General features: G+C 51.4%; 1 protein-coding gene across 11 annotated transcripts in view; it reads right to left on the reverse strand.

The window, feature by feature from the left end:
* The window catches only part of cacna1ab (calcium voltage-gated channel subunit alpha1 Ab), a 63,156-nt gene extending 48,605 nt beyond the window's left edge, over nucleotides 1-14,551 (reverse strand). For 8 of the 11 annotated variants that reach the window (XM_088418784.1, XM_088418786.1, XM_088418789.1 and 5 more), the window contains exons 1-2: nucleotides 6,697-7,652; nucleotides 6,457-6,596 (exon numbers count right to left, since the gene is read on the reverse strand). In XM_088418784.1, the coding sequence (XP_088274910.1) occupies nucleotides 6,457-6,596; nucleotides 6,697-6,789 (233 nt within the window). In that variant the 5' untranslated portion in view covers nucleotides 6,790-7,652. Of the gene's footprint in view, nucleotides 1-6,456; nucleotides 6,597-6,696; nucleotides 7,653-14,263 lie in introns of those variants that run through there. The other 3 variants (XM_088418793.1, XM_088418791.1, XM_088418792.1) reach the window with 3 other exon arrangements.
* Nucleotides 14,552-18,032: the final 3,481 nt, after the last annotated feature.

The raw sequence follows: 18,032 nt of genomic DNA on the forward strand, positions 1-18,032 counted from the left end.
AACGCCGCCTCGAAACAATTCAGCTTCTCCGTCTAGCCTAAACCGCGGCGGTGGGAATTCCCCGGTGACGGGGCGGCGGGCATCTCCTCGGAGGCGGCGGGTGACAGAAGAGTGGGAAGGAAGCGATATTCCCCACTGTCCAAAGTGTGAAATTCCATCGGCGTGCTAAGACGGAGTGGTGACAGAGGTGGCGACGGCTGGGAGACACCTCGCAGTCGCGGTCGCGCCTACACGCGCGCGCGGAAAAGACTTTGAACGTCCCGGGTCTGGATTTGGAAGACGTGGGATCCGTCTTGGCGTAAAGACGCAGAAAATGACTCAAAAATGGACTCAAACTTCGCGTCCCTCAAACCTTCTATTCACTCTATTCACTAAAGACGTGAGCGGGACTCGCGACCCGATCTTAGAGACAGAGACCGGATTCCTCCCTCAAAACCCCGATTAGATTGGAGCCTTAAGACAGGCCATATTAATGTCGAGGTCCAAAAGGTGTAGGACTTGAAGGCATAGGACCGGAGCGGCCCCTCAAAGACCGGAATGGCTCAGACGCGCCCTTCAAATGCACTCACTTTCCCCTCGAGCGGATTCAATGTGACTTGGACTTGCGGCACAGGAGTTGGCAGGACTTGGGAATTCTTGACTCGATCTTGGCCTTTCGACAACTTATCAAAGATTCAGAATTTAGGCGGGTTCCTCGAGCGTCAGCTTGGACACATCCCTAGAATGTCCCGAGTTTGGTTGTCTTACAAAGACACGAACAGAGGTCGGGACCGGACGTCCACCTTAAGACATTGTACGCAGAAGGGCCCCTTAAACGTTTGGGTCCAAAAGTCCCGACCAAAAGTAGGACTCGTCTTGGACCGCAGCAGGGATGCGCTTTCGACACTGAACCGAAGCAAAAGCAGGTCTTAGACTTTTCGCGGGGACGCAGGGACAAAGACGTAGTAGTTTAGAAGGTGGCAATGATGCGGGGGGGGGGGGGGGGCGAAGGGGTCTCCCTCGCCATCCTCCTCAGGCCAGGTCTCTCCCCGCTTCACGTCCCTGTTGCCACGGCAACCGCTCAGTCCTCTCTCCGTACCGAGTCTCCGCGGTTACCGGCCCGCTCTCGTTCACAAGCGTTGCCGCGGCAACGCCGCTCGGGCTCATTGATGGAATCTCGCCGTCGCGAGCGGGGTCCCCGAGCCGTCTATTTGATTTGACTTTTTTGGGTGGCCCCCCCCGCCCATATTTCAGCCGCCTGCTTCCGGGGTCAGCCGCATTCCGCGTGCGTATTATCAAGGGCGGGTTGGTCGCGGTCCTCGCTCGCAGCGCGCGGACACACGGCGCTCACTCTCTCTCTCACCGTGTTTACGCTCGGCGCGCTTGCACAAACACGCTCTCACCAACACACTAGATGGTGATGCGCACGCTAACGAGGTATGAGGCTCATGCATATTTGAACAAACGCGCAGCAAGGGTAAACAAACAGGAAGTAGGCCGCATTAGGGGCACTGCCCCACCAGATGCCGCTGTTTTGCATATTTAATACATTTGGGAAATTTGGGTATTTCAGCAAGAAAAATGAAGTGCCCGTATCAACTATATTTTGGGCCAAATGTGGCCCCCGGGCCTCAAGTTTGATAGCCGGGGTTTAAGAAACGTAGAGGGCAAATATCTGCCAAAACCCTTTAAGAAAACACTGCACAAGTGTTGCTCGCAGATTCACTAATTGTGGATTTTTGGGGGAGGGTTTGCGGGGGGAGTCGGCCGGTCAAATTGAAATGTCATCAATCTGTTCCAGCCCGAGTCATAAATCGACCATAAATCTATTCCAGCCCAAGTCATAAATCTGCCATAAATCTTTTCCGACCCGAGTCGCGGGGCTGCCATAAATCCGTCCCGGCCAATTAAACCTACGAGATCCGCGTTTTAAGCGCCGGCCCTTTAGAAATCGAGACATTTCAAACAGGCGCGCAAACAAATCCCGAAGTCATAAAAAGCGATCGGGCGGATTTATTCAAAGGCAAAAATTTGAACGGAAGCTGAAGCGCGACACGTCGGAGGACGTACGTAAACGTGAAGGATTTGAAGGACTCGTGAGCGCCGGGCTTTCCTTGACCGAGCTTTCACGGGGCGGAAGCACTCGGCCGCTCCCGACCGCATTCTCCGCCCTCTTCATTTTCTCACTCGTCCATTATTGCTGAGCTCAGCCGACGCGCCCGCGCCCGCGCCGCGCCCCGCGCGACGGACCCCGGCGCCCTCCCGCCATCGACATGCTCCCGAATCGCTCTTGTTGCTCGCCTCCTTTCAATATTGTCCGTTTTGGGGAAGTTACATCTGCTTTTTGACAAAGGGGGCATCGAATTGAAAAAAACAAAACCCAAGCCAGATCCGCACTGTTTTCCTCGCGCCAGCTATAAGGTCAAAGTGGGTCGGATAGGTATCTCGATTTGATGTGGAAAAATCGGCCGGTTACGCCACATTTTCGATTTGCGCCAAGCACCATTAAAGCAGACAGCAAATGATTATTTTAATCATGTTGATTATTTGACGAATGGGATTTTTTTTAAAAGCTACCATTTCCGTCTATTCAAATTGTTCGATCATGCAAAGTATATACGATTGTGTATGCTAGACGGATGGCGGGCGACTTTGCTAGACTTAGATGATAAAGTAATTAATGAGCATATCTAAAGTACCAAAGCGATTGATTACGGAAGTAAGTGATTACTCAAGGTACCAAAGTGATTGATTACTGAAGTAACTGATTACTCAAGGTACTAAAGTAACTCCTGACTTAAGGAACTGATGCACGAAAGTAATGGATAACTAAAGGACATCTAAAGTACCAAAGTAGTCGATGACTTAAGGTACCGATGCAATCGATGACTTGAGAGTACAAGTACTAAATTGACGTCTAAAGTAGCTGACTGCTTACGGTGGTAAAGTAACCGATTACCCGAGGTACTGACGCGCTTAAATAATATATAGGAATAAAATAACCGGCGTTCGGGGAGCGAATTTGCGGATGCAACCCGGCAGCCTCGGCCGATCGGCCGCGGGCAATATTTAGCGCCTAAATAAAAAAGCGGACGAGGCGGTACGCGCGAGCCGCAACCTTTTAGCTGATGGCGTTGGAGGGCAGAAAGGAAGGAAGGTCTAGGAGGAAGCCGCGCGCCCGCCCGCCCGCCCGCGCGTAAATGACTGCGGCGCAATAAAGCTAATTGAAGTGATGGCAAAGGGACAATTTTCAGCCCCCCCACCCCACCCCCTCCCCCAATTTGCCGGACGTCACGTCCCGGCTACTGTAGTCACGGTAACGCCTTCCGCGCGCATGCGGCTCCATTCAACGGGGACGCCTTGTTGCCAAACAGAAAACTACGCTCTCACTGCCTGACATTTTTACTCGTTTGATGCCAGACACAATTTTACGTCGTATTCATTCTTTTATAAATTGTATTTCTTTAAATATGATCGATTGATTTCTCATTTCTGACACGTATTGTCGCTTTTATTTCTTTTTGAATGTTAGGCAAAAGGAAAAAGGGTGGTACTGAATTAATTTAGTCCTAAATAGGCAATGAAATACTAAGATAATCAATTACATCTGGAAGTGCTCAATTGAGTCCGAAAGATTGCATTGAGCGTATGTAGCATATCCAAGTTTCACGCCAAAGTCGTCCCCGCTTCAAAATGGTAGCGTATAAAGCGCTCCGAAACGTCACGTAAAACGGTGTTCGACGTCTCCAAAACTGCTCCCAAATTGGAGCGCGTCGAAATTTCACGTAAAAGTCAACCCCAAACGTATTCGCCGGTACGCCTTATGTTTGGGGGGGGGGGTTACGGATACGAACAGGAAAAATGTCAAGAATTTTGGAAGATGGGATTTATTTCGCTGTTTCGCAATCATTTTGCCAAAGCGTCTTCTACGCGGTAATATAAAAAGAGCGGAATGGGAGCCGGAAATTGAGGGTGCCGTCCTACGTTTGGGGAAATGAATGCGGAAATTCCAATTGGACCCCGCAAAGACGAAAACCCGCCCGCCCCGGATGAAACACTGAAGTGAAATAAAGACGAAGGTCCCTAAATCGTCCATATAGGCCACGCGTATGCCCGGTCTCGCGTGTGCGCGTGAGCGAGAAAGAGGAGCGCATAAGATAGCGGCGCGTGCGTCGGGCGGGCTTCGCTGCCGGGTGATTGATCACGAGGAGCGGGGAAAAGCAGGTTACTGCAGCACTCGCGCGCACTGGCGCGCGCTCGCGCGCCCACGCGCGCACGGCGCCCTCCCCCCCCCCCCCCCCGCCCCCTTCCTCACATCTCCGTCTTCGCCTCGCCCCCTTCCTCAGACGCGCGCCGGCTCGCCGTACATCACTCTCGCTACCCCCTCCTCCCTTCCGTCCCGTTGGGCCCGGCTCGGGGGAAAACGCGCAGACGTCGTCACGTGCGCTTCTTCCTCCCGCCTCCTCCTCGCCCTCCTCTTCCTCGCCGTCTTATTTACTCTGTTTGTCCAAGCCTGACGGCGCCCGTGCCGAGGCCGTCTTCCAATTCTTTCCTGACCGACAGGATTCCGTCTAAGTATCTATCGCCGGTTGCCACACGCGCGCACACACACACACACACAAAAATGCGTGTCAAACATAAGGCCCGTGGGCCAGATTCGGCCCGCAAAAAAGTTTAACCTGGCCCCCCGATAATGTTTTTTTTTTTTAATCAGCTTAATTCCTGAGCCATTAGCGCTAGCAATTTCCTTCCACGAATAACATCGCAGGCTTGTTTTCAAGTGTCGGGGAAGGTGGAAGCGCTACAAAATGTTCAAAACTGAACACACATGACATTGATGAAATCGCTCATCTAACTGAACTACAAATGCTAGTCATTGAGATACGATTAGATGCAAATGAGTACTTGGCATATGCTGGCACGGGCGAAAAGCCCTATATAACGTGCTAACATTAGCTAGCTAGCGTGTGATCCACAGTCACGGGTCGTCAAGTCACACCAAACAAACTCATCTTGGGCATATTATCACGCGCGACAAAGCTTCCGGACGCTCGCGGGCCAGATTTGAACCACGCGTGTCGCCGACAGTTTGTGCTGTCCTTCCTCACTACAAAATGGAACGTCAACAGGGCGGCGCCAAAAGACAAGGCAGGAGCCAAACAAAGCGCAAAGGAAGCCGCTATGAAGTCGATCAGTTCCAAAACATCATCCTCACCTCCTCACAAGAGTGACACAAGAGTTCGGAAAAGCATCGACTCCATGAAGCCGTGCTACATAAAACCTATTCACTTGCTAAACTATTAGCTAGCGTAGTAGCGCGACGAAACACTTAACGCTCCATAAATGAGTTAGCGTCGGCCGGCGTTTGAATTTGCTAGCGTACGGGTGAACCCATGCTACATAAAACCTATTCAGTTGCTAAACTATTAGCTAGCGTAGAAGCGCGACGAAACACTTAACGCTCAATAAATGAGTTAGCGTCGGCCGACGTTTGAATTTGATAGCGTACGGGCAAACGGCTAAGTATTTCGGCACAGCTTTTTATCCGGGGTGCTTTTGGGAGCCGTTGCCGTGACGACGAGGCCGCGGTCACCGCCCCCGCGTCCCCTCGCAGAGATGACATTTCACTTTGACCCGGCCGATGCTCCCCGCGGCGGCGCTCAGATCACGCCGCTGAGGGGGCGTGCGCACGTGTGAGCGCACGTACGCGGGGTACTCATTAGAGGTGCGCGCCACGCCGTGTCAAAGCAGGACCGCTGCTGAGTGTGTGTGTGTGTGTGTGTGTGTGTGTGTGCGTGCGTGTGTGTGTTGCTCTCCTGACAAACACTATATCTTGTTAGCATCTAGCATCCACTGTCATCCTCCCCCTTCTCTCATGGGCCACCATATTTAGATCACGCGACAAAACCACACGCGCTCACACACAAACACCACCTGCCGCCTACACACACACACACACGCACACAAATACACACTCGCTCGCAGCAGAATCAAGATGGCAGTGAACAGCAACAGAAATGTAGACAATATATACTAAATTAGTGAGCAGAATAAAATTATACCGATGACACGTTCCAACAACACTGTGAAATTCGAATTAATAGAGACAATACTTCCTGTAATCACAAGATTTGTTAGTTGGCAGGTTAGTTTTGTACGACTATAAAGGACACCGGGTCAAATTGACCCGTGGTGTGATTACTAAGAAGAAATGAACGTATTAAGTATTGTCTCTGTTACTTTGTGTGTTTACAATTAAAAAATATTTTCCAACAGTTTTGGATAAATACATACACCTGCGGGTCACATTGACCCAGATACATCAGTGCTAGTCGCAGGAAATGAACACGAATCGCTGGTGAAAAAAAAATATTGCATTACGCGTATACATTCGGGACAAGTTTGGCTGAGTAAATACATCATTGCGGTTTCTTGCCAACAAAGGTGACAGGCGCACGAAAAACTTTGGCGACTCACCCGGTGAGGACCACCACAAAGTCCATGACGTTCCAGCCGTTTCGTAGGTACGAGCCCTTGTGCAGCGCGAAGCCCAGCGCCAGGATCTTGATGCCCGACTCGAAGCAGAAGATGGCGATGAAGTAGGGTTCCGTTTCCTCCTAAACCGGGGAGCGGGAACGGGAAGTGAAGAGGGGCGCCGGGCCGCGCCGGGCCGGGCCGGGCCGGGCCGGGCCGGCCCGCGCCGCGCCGGCGCTTTACCAGTCGCTCGGACAGAGGCGTCTTGTCGTCGTCGGGCAGGTGCTGCTCCAGAGCCAGCACGATGCAGTTTGCGATGATCGTGGTGAGGATCATCCATTCGAAAGGAGTGGCGCTCGGGTTAAGGTGCCGCTTCTCGATTCGTTTTGCAAACCCACACCCCCGAAGAACGAGAAACGATCCCACCCGCGACTGTAAATGAGATCGTTATCTTTGAAAATTGCATAAAAGCGACCTAAAAATGTATCTCGTTCACGTCGGCGGAAGAAAAAAGCCATTTCAATCCACTTTCAGCGTATACTGGTTACAGCTTATTTGAAATGGGAAAAAAAAATAGCTCGAAGTGCACAAATGTACTCGAAATCAATCCTTATTCAAACACAATACTGCACGGGGGTACACGCTTGTAAATAGACAAAATAACTCCAATATTTTTGGTACTTTTTGCTGGACATAATCACAAGTGAAACTAACTCCAATTGCTGTGTTTTCCCCCGAATTTTTCAGGCGACGACAGGGACGCACAACCATCATCCAAGCGCGCCTCTTGCGCCGCCGCGTGTACGTTTTTGTACGGCACCCTGCCGGAGTAATGGCCGCCGGAGGGGATCCGACGACCGGATGCGTCCGGACGTATCGGGCCCGCGCCTGATTGGTCTGTCATTATCCTGTTAGCTTAGCGCGTACGCACGCGTGCGTTTACGCGGGCCTGGCGGATGCGGAGTGGACAGCGAGCCCAGAGGGCGGCCTGGCCGCATGTTTGATATGAGAGGATGAGACGGGTGCGTGTACAAGTGTGCGCGCGCACGCGGGATGCTAACAAGTGAGTCAAGGTGGCGGGTCAGAACCTTGTGGCGGTCTTCCATGCGGTGCCACTTGATTTTTAATCCCTCCTTAGTGTGTGTGCTACATGCTAGCCTGCTTTAGCATCTATTATTCACGAGACACTCTGCTGGCCTAACAAGCTGCTGAAAGCAGGAGGTAACACACCCTCTGCGAGCGTGTGTGTGTGTGTGGGGGGGGGGGGGGGGGGGGGGGGCGCCACTCCCTGCACTACTGTCTTCATTCATGTCTCCATATTTTCTATGACTCACAGCATTTGGAATGATATCGATCGGACACGTATCGGCGTGCCGAGCCTTCGAAGACAGGAAGCTAAATGCTATCGCGAGCTAACGGTAGTCTTTACGTTGACATAAACGCTACATTTCAATGCACTCGCAAGTATTTGCTGTAAATGAGTTTGAAAAAACGTGTATATACGTTTACATTTACCTAACGCATTTTTTTTTCCATAATGCCACGGGGTGTTGACGTGCATTAGCATACCCCATGGCATTTGGGGCTGAATACCAAATCGGCATGATAAAATCATTAAAAATAAAAAGTATAGCCATACAGGAGCAAAGTACACGCCGTTGGTCACAGTCCCCGAATGAACTGAAATAATGTGTGTGAGAGTTTTGTGTGTATTGGTGAAGAAAATGTTCAGGAAATGAAAACTTGTGCAGCGAGGACAAGCGTGACATCAGCGCCTTCTATGTTAGTCACAAAGCACGCACACACGCACGCGCACACACACACACACACACACACACTCCATGCGCATGCATACAATGGCGCTGCTGCGGTGACTCATCTCGCCAGTGAATCACGCAGAAGAGATTTTGAAGCGGACTAGCTGGCCCTCTCTCTCTCTCTCACACACACGCACACGCACACACGCACTGATGTCGGAGAAGACATGTGGAAGAAGGCGTCAAGACGTTCGGGGTGTCCCCATTTTTGCCACTACTTTGAAATGACTCCACTTGAATCCAACAGGCAAAAACAACGGCCGACCGCTGGGGATTTTTTTTTTTAGTGACTTTGGCAAAGAACAAAAACGCTAGAGCGAACATAGCAAGTGCATGCGAGGAGCTCGAGTTTGATCATTTGAGAAGAACTCCAAGTTGTAGAATTCCAAAAATAAGAAAAACACATTTTGTAACACGCATGCAACCTTGCGCGTTTTGAAAGTCATGAAAATGGCAATTCACCCCCCAAAAAAATCTTCCTGTTTTTCCTGCGCAAACGTACAAAATTGAATATCCCAACAAGCTTAAACGATGAAACTCTCAGCATTACGCTAACACCCTCAACGCGCGTTCCCTTTTTAATCCATTTTACGCTGAACTGACAGCGGCCGCGTAACTCAAAATCCGCATTAGCCGGGATCGGGCAGAGCCAAGAAAAAGCAAAACTAACGTTCTCACTCGGGATTTGTCATCTCAACCCGCTTCCCAGGTGAGCCTCAAATAATTAAGCCGAGCGTGCGGCTCCTCATCGGCATATTCTTCATGAAACGGCGCGCGTGCGTCCCGAGGAGCCCGAGACCCCGATGATCGAGTTTGCCCTCAGACGCGTCAGGTAGCGAGCCTGGCTTGAACGGAGAAGCCGGACCGGCTTGAACTTGCCAAATAGTGAGAGCGGACGGAAGGGGTGGAACCGCAGCCTGACTTTGCCGGCAGATTTGCAAAACGAGTACTTTGCCGAGAAGCCGTTTGCCAAACGTACAGTAAATGTTGATTTGGTAGATTCGCAAGCGTTACGGCGGAACGGAAGGCGTCCGATAGCGATCCCGCGCTTCCGGATCGGGCTGGAGTCGGAGCGATTGCCGGAACTCGCCAAATTGCGGGCCTGCGTTTAACAGCTTGACGGATTTGCTAAAGAGCCAGCTTTTTCCAAATAGGTGGAATTGTGACGCAAAGGCGGGGCAAGAGTTAAGGGGTCGGACGTGGACCTGCCAAGTAGCGAGCAAACGGAAGAGGGAACGCCGTACAATCGCCACGGTAACGGTCACTCGATCCAAAAACGACACGCGCCCGGCTGTCGCGCGGTCAAGGGAGGCGACGCGACTCCGGCGGATGACCTCCGACCCGGCTGTTATCGACCGAGGTGCGGAGAAAAAAAAAGTGTCCGGCAAGCGGACTCGGAACGGAGGACGTCGGAGCGCCGAAATTGGCGGAAATACGAGAGGACGAGCCCGAACGCCAATGATAAAAAGCCACCGCTCGGCAGCCGCTCGGCGTTCAAGTCCAAGCGCGTCAGCGTATTGGCGCTCCGAGCCCCCGAAAGCCATCAAATGCGGTCCCGAAAGCCCGGGCGGGCCTCTACCTAATTAAAGTGTCACTTATCCGTCTCCTCGTCTTCGTTTCGTCCTCCTCAGCGTCTTTGCCCGCCGGGATGCCGCGGTGATTGACGGCCTCGCTGACCTCGCCCCCCTCCCGCCCCGGCGAGCGACGATCCGCCGTCCGCCGACGACGCGGTCGGGCCGTCTCGCGGGACGCTTTGCGTAAAACGTCAAAGCGCCGACGAGCGACTTCTGTTCCGACGCGACATGTAGTAAAATGCTACAAATGCTGTTACATGGTAAACTTTTTTTTTTTTTTTAATCGACTCTTGTCAGTACTTGGACCCAAAAAATGTTTCTGCACATCAAGCGCGGTACTACGTGAATATTTGTTTTGCTTTCGCCGTTGAAATTGTTCAGTTGCATCCGCCCTAGCGATATCCAGAGAGTTGGACGGTAAAAGTGGAAAAACAGGACAAATATTTATCAAATCCTTATGACGTTGTTTTAACGTCGTTCGATACATTAGCGTCATATTTTTCCCATCTGCGCTTCCACTCCTGGGATGGAAACTTGCGCTGGAATATTGGACGATCCAAATTGACAAAGCGCGTGTGTCCAAATGAGCAAAACGAGTAAAAAGCTGGCGCCGACCCCTTTCAGAATAGCGCCAACAGCGGGAAACCATGCTCGCAACTCGCCGGCTGATTACATAAGAGGAAAGAAACGAAAAGGTTGCCTGAGGACAAGAGCAGATTGAGGTTTTTGGGGCGCCGCGGTACATTTGACCCCTCCCTCCCTCCCTCCCTCCTTCTTTCACTAGTGGCCGTCGCTCCTCATTACTGAGTGCCTCCATTTTCTTGCCAAGGAAGTAGGACTGAAATGAGCGCCTCTCATTGGCTTTTTGACATCTACAAGTGGAAAAATAAGCAATAAAAAAGGCCATAAAAGAGGGGAAAACAGATGTTGGTGCCACCTACAGGACTGGAGAGGAACACCATTCAAGTTCTTATCTGCTTTTTTTCAACCTAATCCTCAGGAATGGGTCTCAAACCTTGTTTTTTTTTTTTTGTCTTTTTTAAATTATTTGAATGATTTCTCCTTTTTTAAGTACCTTCATGTTTTGTGGACTATTAGGCAGAGTGGACGATGAGCCGCAATGACAAAAATTGACCGGAAAATGTATTTTTGTCATGCGTAGGCCGCACCGGAAGCCACATCTTGGTTTAGAAATAAGAGCAGCACCGAGAGGTTTTCAAAATAACACAGGCATACTCGGACTGTTAGAATACTGCACTAGCGCAACAGTTACACGCCTGGCTGTGTTTTATAATGGAGAATGCCCCCTGGTGGCGCGTAAAAAAGCAGTTAAAACCGGGTACTTCTTTGTTAACCAGGAGATTGTCCCCCGGTGGCTAGTTAAAAACAAAAAAAAATGCAAATACGCCACACCGCACTGGCTATAAGCCGCGGGGTTCAAAGCATGAGAAAAAAGTATGGTCTAAAATTTTCATCTACAAGAATAAAAGAAAAAGAGCTTGAAGCTCAATTTAAGAATTCACTCAATGCAAAATGTCCTTCGGTCGTGAAAACTACGCAAATGGATCCAGCCAGAATAAGAAATTTGCATTATTGGGCCAAGGAAATGGAAAGGGGGCCTCTCGTCAGAAGACAGTGAGCGACGCGCGCACGCACGCACGCACACACACACACACACACACACACACACTTGCGCGAGAAGGAGAGATTGTTGTTGCCATAGCAACGGAGCCAGCCGATTAGCAACGAGGGTCATGGTGACAAGATCTTGTCACCGGGGTGGACACAGTTTTTTCTTGAGAGCACACCCTCCCCAAAGAAAGGACGCAAGGTCCACATTCTTTAGTCAATTCCAGCGGTACCTCTACTTTTTTTCCGGAAGTCATGACGTCGCGTGAATTTTTTCCTAAGTACAGCCACTTTTTAAATGCAAACAGCCTAATCTGTTCCAAGCCCCCAAAACTATTTTGGTAGTAAATCATTTTCATGTGGAGAGAAGCCTACAATATATTCACCAAAATACATTTATAGCAAAAAAACATTTTGATGTGAAAAAGTGGCCTAAAAGCGGAGCCCCGTGCCACGCTTTGCTCACCCTTGTCATTAACGTGATGGACGCGCGCCTCATAGTGACTCCGGCGATGACGTAAGACGCGTTGCGTGTGTACGGGCACGTGACGATGCCACACATTGCGCGGTGGACCGTAAAGGCGCCAAATGTCGCCTTTTATGTACGCCAACGTGTGCGTGAGGTAAGTGATCCTGCTGAACGGGTGCTACAGTAAAATCGCCCCATGTGCATGCACACGCACATGCACACTGTTTTGTTTTTGTGTCTTTTGTAGTTAGCGGATAATTAGCATTTTTTTAACGATACTCAACTTTTTTTATCCATTTTCAGTGAATACCGTTTATAGTTAATTCTGTTTTTGGCCAATTAACAGCTTCAAAAACGATTTTTTTCCACTTGCCGTCTACAGGAAATCATGTCACATGATCAAGGCCGAGGTAACCACCGAGCATGTGTCGACTCTTCTCGAAGTATGATCGGGTGACGTACACGAGCTGCGCCGCGATTGGTGATTATTAGGGCTGGAGGGGAAAAAAAAAAGGTCGACCGAGTCGGGTAAGCCAAAAGTAGGTCGACTAAAAGTTTCCGCCAAAATCGAAAAAAAAAAAAGATCGGTTAAATGCCAGTTCGCTAACGCTAACGGCGATAGTTCACTAAGCAAATTTTCGACAAGAAGACCTACGTTGTTTTATCGCTATTTAATTATTTGCTCGATGAAGGAACGCAGTCTGCTCGGGAATAAGGGTTTCGCCGCTATCGTAATACAAGACGTACGACAATCAAACTCTTGACTCTATAGGGTAAGTAGTCCAAAGAAATAGAGCAAAACCCGATGTCCCCTATAGCGGACGTAGATCGAAAAAGGCTGGACTCTCAGGAGGGTATGTGACAAATGGAACGGAGCCAACGGCGCTACGCTAATGCTACACTCAACCCCCGCGAGTCACAAATCAGCTTTCGCGTGAAATTACTTACATTTCCTACTTTTCTCCGACTACGGAACGTTCCGACCTGCCCCGTCCCGGCAATTAAGTCCCGTCCCCCCCGCCCCCGCCCGCTGGGACTCGCACGCCGGCTTTCCTTATATGGTCGCGAGTAATTAGGTGCACGCGCACTCATTTCCTCCCTCTCAGCCTTAAGTCTGCGCCGCGCTGACATCAGCACTCAAGATCGGCCGTTGGCCACGAACACGCGCGCGCGCGAGCGCACTCACAACTCCAACGCAAAGACATTTCCAAAGTTGCGTCACTGCCCACGCACGGATCACGCTAACATGCTAAACGCTACGCAGTCGATACGTCGCTGCCGTTTTGGTTAGCAAAAAAAGGTCGGGAGCCCCACGCGGCCGAGCGCGGGGTTCAAATCAAAATCGAGCCGCGAATCGAAGAAATAGCGCGCGGCGACGCGTCTTTGAGGTGCCGCCGTTCGGCTTAGCGAAACGGAAAGCTTTAGCGCGCGGCGAATGTCGCAAGTTTTCCGAGAAAACCGCCGCTCCGGTTCCTCCGCCAACGAGGTCATTTTCTTCCCTTCCCGATTAACGCTTATATTTTTTCTGATGGGAACGGGGGGAGGGGTTTCGTTTATTTAAGCGCGTCGTCGGGTCGCGGCCACTATTCGAGAAAATACCGACGACGGGAACGACGTGGAAAAGGACTCGTTCGAAAGCCATCGGTAGGAAGCGTAGCCGCGTCGGGCCCTCAGCGTCCGAGCTGATCGAGCTCCGCGGCGCAAGCGCTGCAAACTGACGGCTAATTTATGCTGAAAACGGATAGAACCCAGCCCCGACCGCCGAAAGCTTCCGGACGTCTTTCGTCAGAGCCCCGAATCGGTGAATTCGGAAATGCGCGGCGTCCTAATCGCCGATCGGCCCCACGACTTTCCGGGTCGTTAAAACAAAAGCGGAAGGGCATTACGGCTGGTAAGCCGGTGTCCGTGGCAAGAAAATAGATGGAGAATATTATATCGGGGCACTCAAATTATGAACGGAGCCCTCAATACCGGCCTCCGTTGCGGCCGGGTCACCGGAAAGCAGAAAAAAAGAACGTACAAATTCAAGGAGCTAAACAGGCGCCTCTCCGCGCCCGTCGCCAACACCGCGGCGCCATCTGGAGGCAAACGGGCGAAGCGCATTCGTCCTGTCAACCGCTACATTGACTAGGATCGGTTTCGAGGCTTTAGGAGCGCCCGCCCGGAAACTATTTGACTTTATGATGCGTAGCTGTCACCGTTTTCGAGGCCCCTTTACAATCGAGCGATTCTCATTTCCGGGGGGAGCTCGGCCACTTCCGCGTAAAAAGCCGCCCTACTTACGAAAGATCCGGAGTTTCGCGCCAGCCGGAAAAGGATATGGCCACTCGGTGATCTTTTTGGCGTACTTTCTCACCAGGTTGTCCTCGCTGAAGAGGAAGAGCGATCGGTTGACGGTCAGGCAGCTCTGGCGCACGGGGATGGGGTTGTACAGGGCCATGGTTCGGGCCCTCTGGGCCATGGACTGCTTGTACATCCGCTGGGCCCCGGGGGGCCCCCCTTGGCGGCTGCCCCCTCGTCCGGCGGCCCCGCCTCCTTGCCCGCCGCCTTGTCCCCCCTGCCCTCCTCCGCCGTACCTGTTGGGGAGCTCGTCCCCGAAGCGCGCCATTCTGCGGACACCGAACGCCGGAGGTGAGAAGGGATCCGGGAGGGACGCCTCCACATGCCACCGGCCTCCTCCTCCTCCTCCTCTAGATGCTCTCCTTCGGCGGCGGGGAGACACCTCCGTGCAGGTGGGGAGGGAGGGAGGGAGGGAGGGAGGAGTTTATGTAATCTTAACCACACCTACTCAAAAAAAACCCCCCAAGAAATAAAGTCCGTTCGCCGGCTGCATAGATGATCATCTCCGCCGGTGCCGGAGACTGCGTCGTTGCCCTCCCCCCTTTTTCCTCCTCCTCCTCTCAGCAGCCTACCGCATCCCGACAGCATCCGCAGTTGGCTTCCCCCCCGTTGGTCCAGACCCCATGCGCCACCACTTCTCCCTCCCCCCCCCCCCCCCAAAAGAAAACAAAAACAACTAAAGAAAAGGATGAAGAGAGTTTGAAAAAAGCAACGGCGGGGTGCCCGGCCGATATCCGCAACGCGCCGCTCGGGTTACGCGCGCGGCGCCGGCTGGGGGGCTTCCCCGAAATCCTGCTGACATTTGTTGATGTTTGATGATGGACGGTGCGGCACCCCCCCCGACCCTCCTCCTCCTCCTCCCCCCCTCCTTTCCTCCTCCCCCTCCTCCTCCTCCCCCAGCGCCGAGGCGTCGCTCGTTTCTTTTGGGCGTGAATGCCGGGGCGCTTTGAAATCTCCTCACTTCGACGGAAAAAGGCGCTCCTTCTCCACAAGGCTCATCTATAATCCCAAAGGCGGGGAGGAGGCGGCGTCCCGGCCCGACGGGAACCCGACGTCGTCCCGGAAAAGGGAAAGGAGCGGCGTAGCCCTCATCGCCAGCGTCATCCACATCATCTGCCGCCAAAGGGTGCGCGGAGGCGGCCCGCGCCCGGCCGCATCCCTCTTCTGCTTTTTCACAGATTTTTTTCCTTCTCTCTATCCCGCTTTTCGCTCTTCTTCTTCTTCTGCTGGTGCGCTCACGGGGGTTGCGGCGCTGGCGGCGCGCGCGCTCGGCATCTGAGCTGACGAAAGCGCCGCGCAGATCGGCGGACCAACCTGGGAGCGCGTGCACACGCGCGCGCGGCACCTCCCCTCAACGACCCCCCCCGCCACCACCCCCTCCCTCGCCTGACATGCGAGAAGAGCAGCTGGTAGTTCCTGCAAGCCAGGAAAGATGGGTGAAAAGTTGCACACACACACACACACACAAAAAAAAAAAAAAAAGCTCCATTTGCTTCATCCGTGTCCATTTTGTGTCAGCAAAGTGAACTGCATCCCAGACAAATACCGTATTTTTCCGACTATAAGTCGCAGTTTTTTTCATAGTTTGGCCGGATTTATACTCTGGTGCGACTTATGTGTGAAGTTATTAACACATTATTGCACCATTTCACATGTTATTTTGACACCAAAGCGCAAGAGGGCGCTCTAGGCCCGCGTTAATCATTTCAACGATGCCGGTAATTTATAAAAACAACTGAGAAGGGCTGAACTAAAACGGCGCCGACGAGTCCGACGTAAGCGACGTCGAAGAGGAAGCGGCGAAGCGTTTACCCCCCGAGTTGGAGGAGTTGTTTAAAAGTGGGTAGCCGGGGTCGCGGGCGAGTCCGCTGAATTAGCAGGCCGGCGGTTCCCTTAGCTAGTTCTCCGGGTCCGGGTTTAAAACTTGGCAAATCTTGCTTCTTCCGATGTGTAAGAAGACCCGTCGACTGTGCGCGCATTGTGGCTGACCGGAAAAACTTTCAGACAAACACTTGTTTGCCAAACAAAACAAACAAAACAACGCGAGCCATCGGCCGAGCGAGCGGCCGAGCGAGCGGAGCGGCCACTACAATGGACGCAAATGAATAGGCTGGCTTTTTTTAAAAGCAAAATAAAACTTTTTTTTTTAGCTTTTTTGTGGGACTGTAGTCAAAAGATATTTAAAAACTAATGTCCACCATAGTGGACGCAAATGAATAAGCTTGCTGCTTTTCAAAGGAAAGTATACAATACATACAACGTCTATAGTATAGAAGGATACAAAAATGTATATATGTAAAACATTATGCATATTATACATATGCAATACATTTTATCTGTTATATTCTATATTTTTATGTAGTCATTTCAAAACCTTAATTGAAAATATATGTGGATTTACATTAATAAATAAGTATCAAAGATGTTTTTTATGATGACATTTTTCCCTGCATATCTCTCCCTCTCTCTCTATGTAGATGTAAATATATATTATATATATAGACACACACACACACACACACTAAAATCTGCGTTGGCGTCTCGATCTTTTTGGACTTAACGCTGACATTTTCGTCCTGCAAGCATTGTTGCGATGAGCGTGTTGAGCAGCCGGGAGGAATTTTTGGAGGAGGCGCTGTTGTTTGCGGGCTGTTTTCCAATCGCTTTCACTTGGCCAGCCTGGCCGCGCGCGTTAGCGGCGTTTGAAGCTTCCCGTCGGCAAGCTGTCGCCCCCGCGCACAAAAGCGCACCCCTCTCCCGGACGCTTTGCTTTATTCCCGAATGGGGGCGAAGGATGAAAGAAAAAAGAAAGGCGTACGGCGCACGGCGTTTTGAGCATAAGGGCCCGAGAGTTTTCCAGGGCCTCCCGGAGCTGTGCGCGGCGCCGCGAACTTTCAAGCGGGCTCCGGCCATCTGTCGGCGTTAGCGCGCGCCGGCTAGCTTGGCCCGCGAGCCGCCGCGTCCCGCGGGACCCGATTTAGAACTTCCAAAAAATAAAGTCAACTCAAACTTCCCGGAAGAGGGACTTTCCTTGCCGTCATTGGTGGGTTTTTTATCCGCGTTTCTGCACGGAATGGCTTTCTTTGAGTTGCAGACTGTTTTTTCGGGGGGGGGGGGGGGTTCCTCATACGCAAATACGGAAATAGCCAGGGAACGGCGCAAGGCAAACGGTGGCCGTCACCGATGAAAATGGGCAATTTGGCGAGGTTTGGAACCCTCGGGGGGGAGCCGCACGCACCTCTCACCGGCGTCGCAATCGCGGACGGCTGGGCAAACGCAAGACCTTTCTCCCGAGGGGCGGGACCGCCAGGAAGACGGGACAACAGCAACAAAATCCAAAGAAAGCAAAAAGGCCAGGCCGCCGACATCATCGGGGAGCGCAACCCCCCCCCGCGGGAAGTCCCCAAAGCCCCCGGGTCGCCTCCATACAAATTCCTAGGCAATTATACACCGGATTTATATCGCAAAAATACATATCTAATAAATAAAAAACATTATATACGCCTTTATATCTTCATTACTATTTCATACTTATTACCAAATCAAATATTTAATTACAATACTGTATTTATATTTTAATTTGATCTTATCATTTTCTATTCTTATTAATACATATATATAATACATACAACTATTTGATAGTACTTTCATTTTATCATAATCTAATGGATATATTATATGAATAAAGTATTGTGAAGGTACAGAAGAAATCCTATCCACTAATGTCCACTGGTGTGGACAATAGTTTTT

Source organism: Hippichthys cyanospilos, chromosome 7 (assembly GCF_059441005.1).
Source record: "Hippichthys cyanospilos isolate Australia breed blue-spotted pipefish chromosome 7, RoL_Hcya_1.0, whole genome shotgun sequence".
Lineage (NCBI taxonomy): Eukaryota > Metazoa > Chordata > Actinopteri > Syngnathiformes > Syngnathidae > Hippichthys > Hippichthys cyanospilos.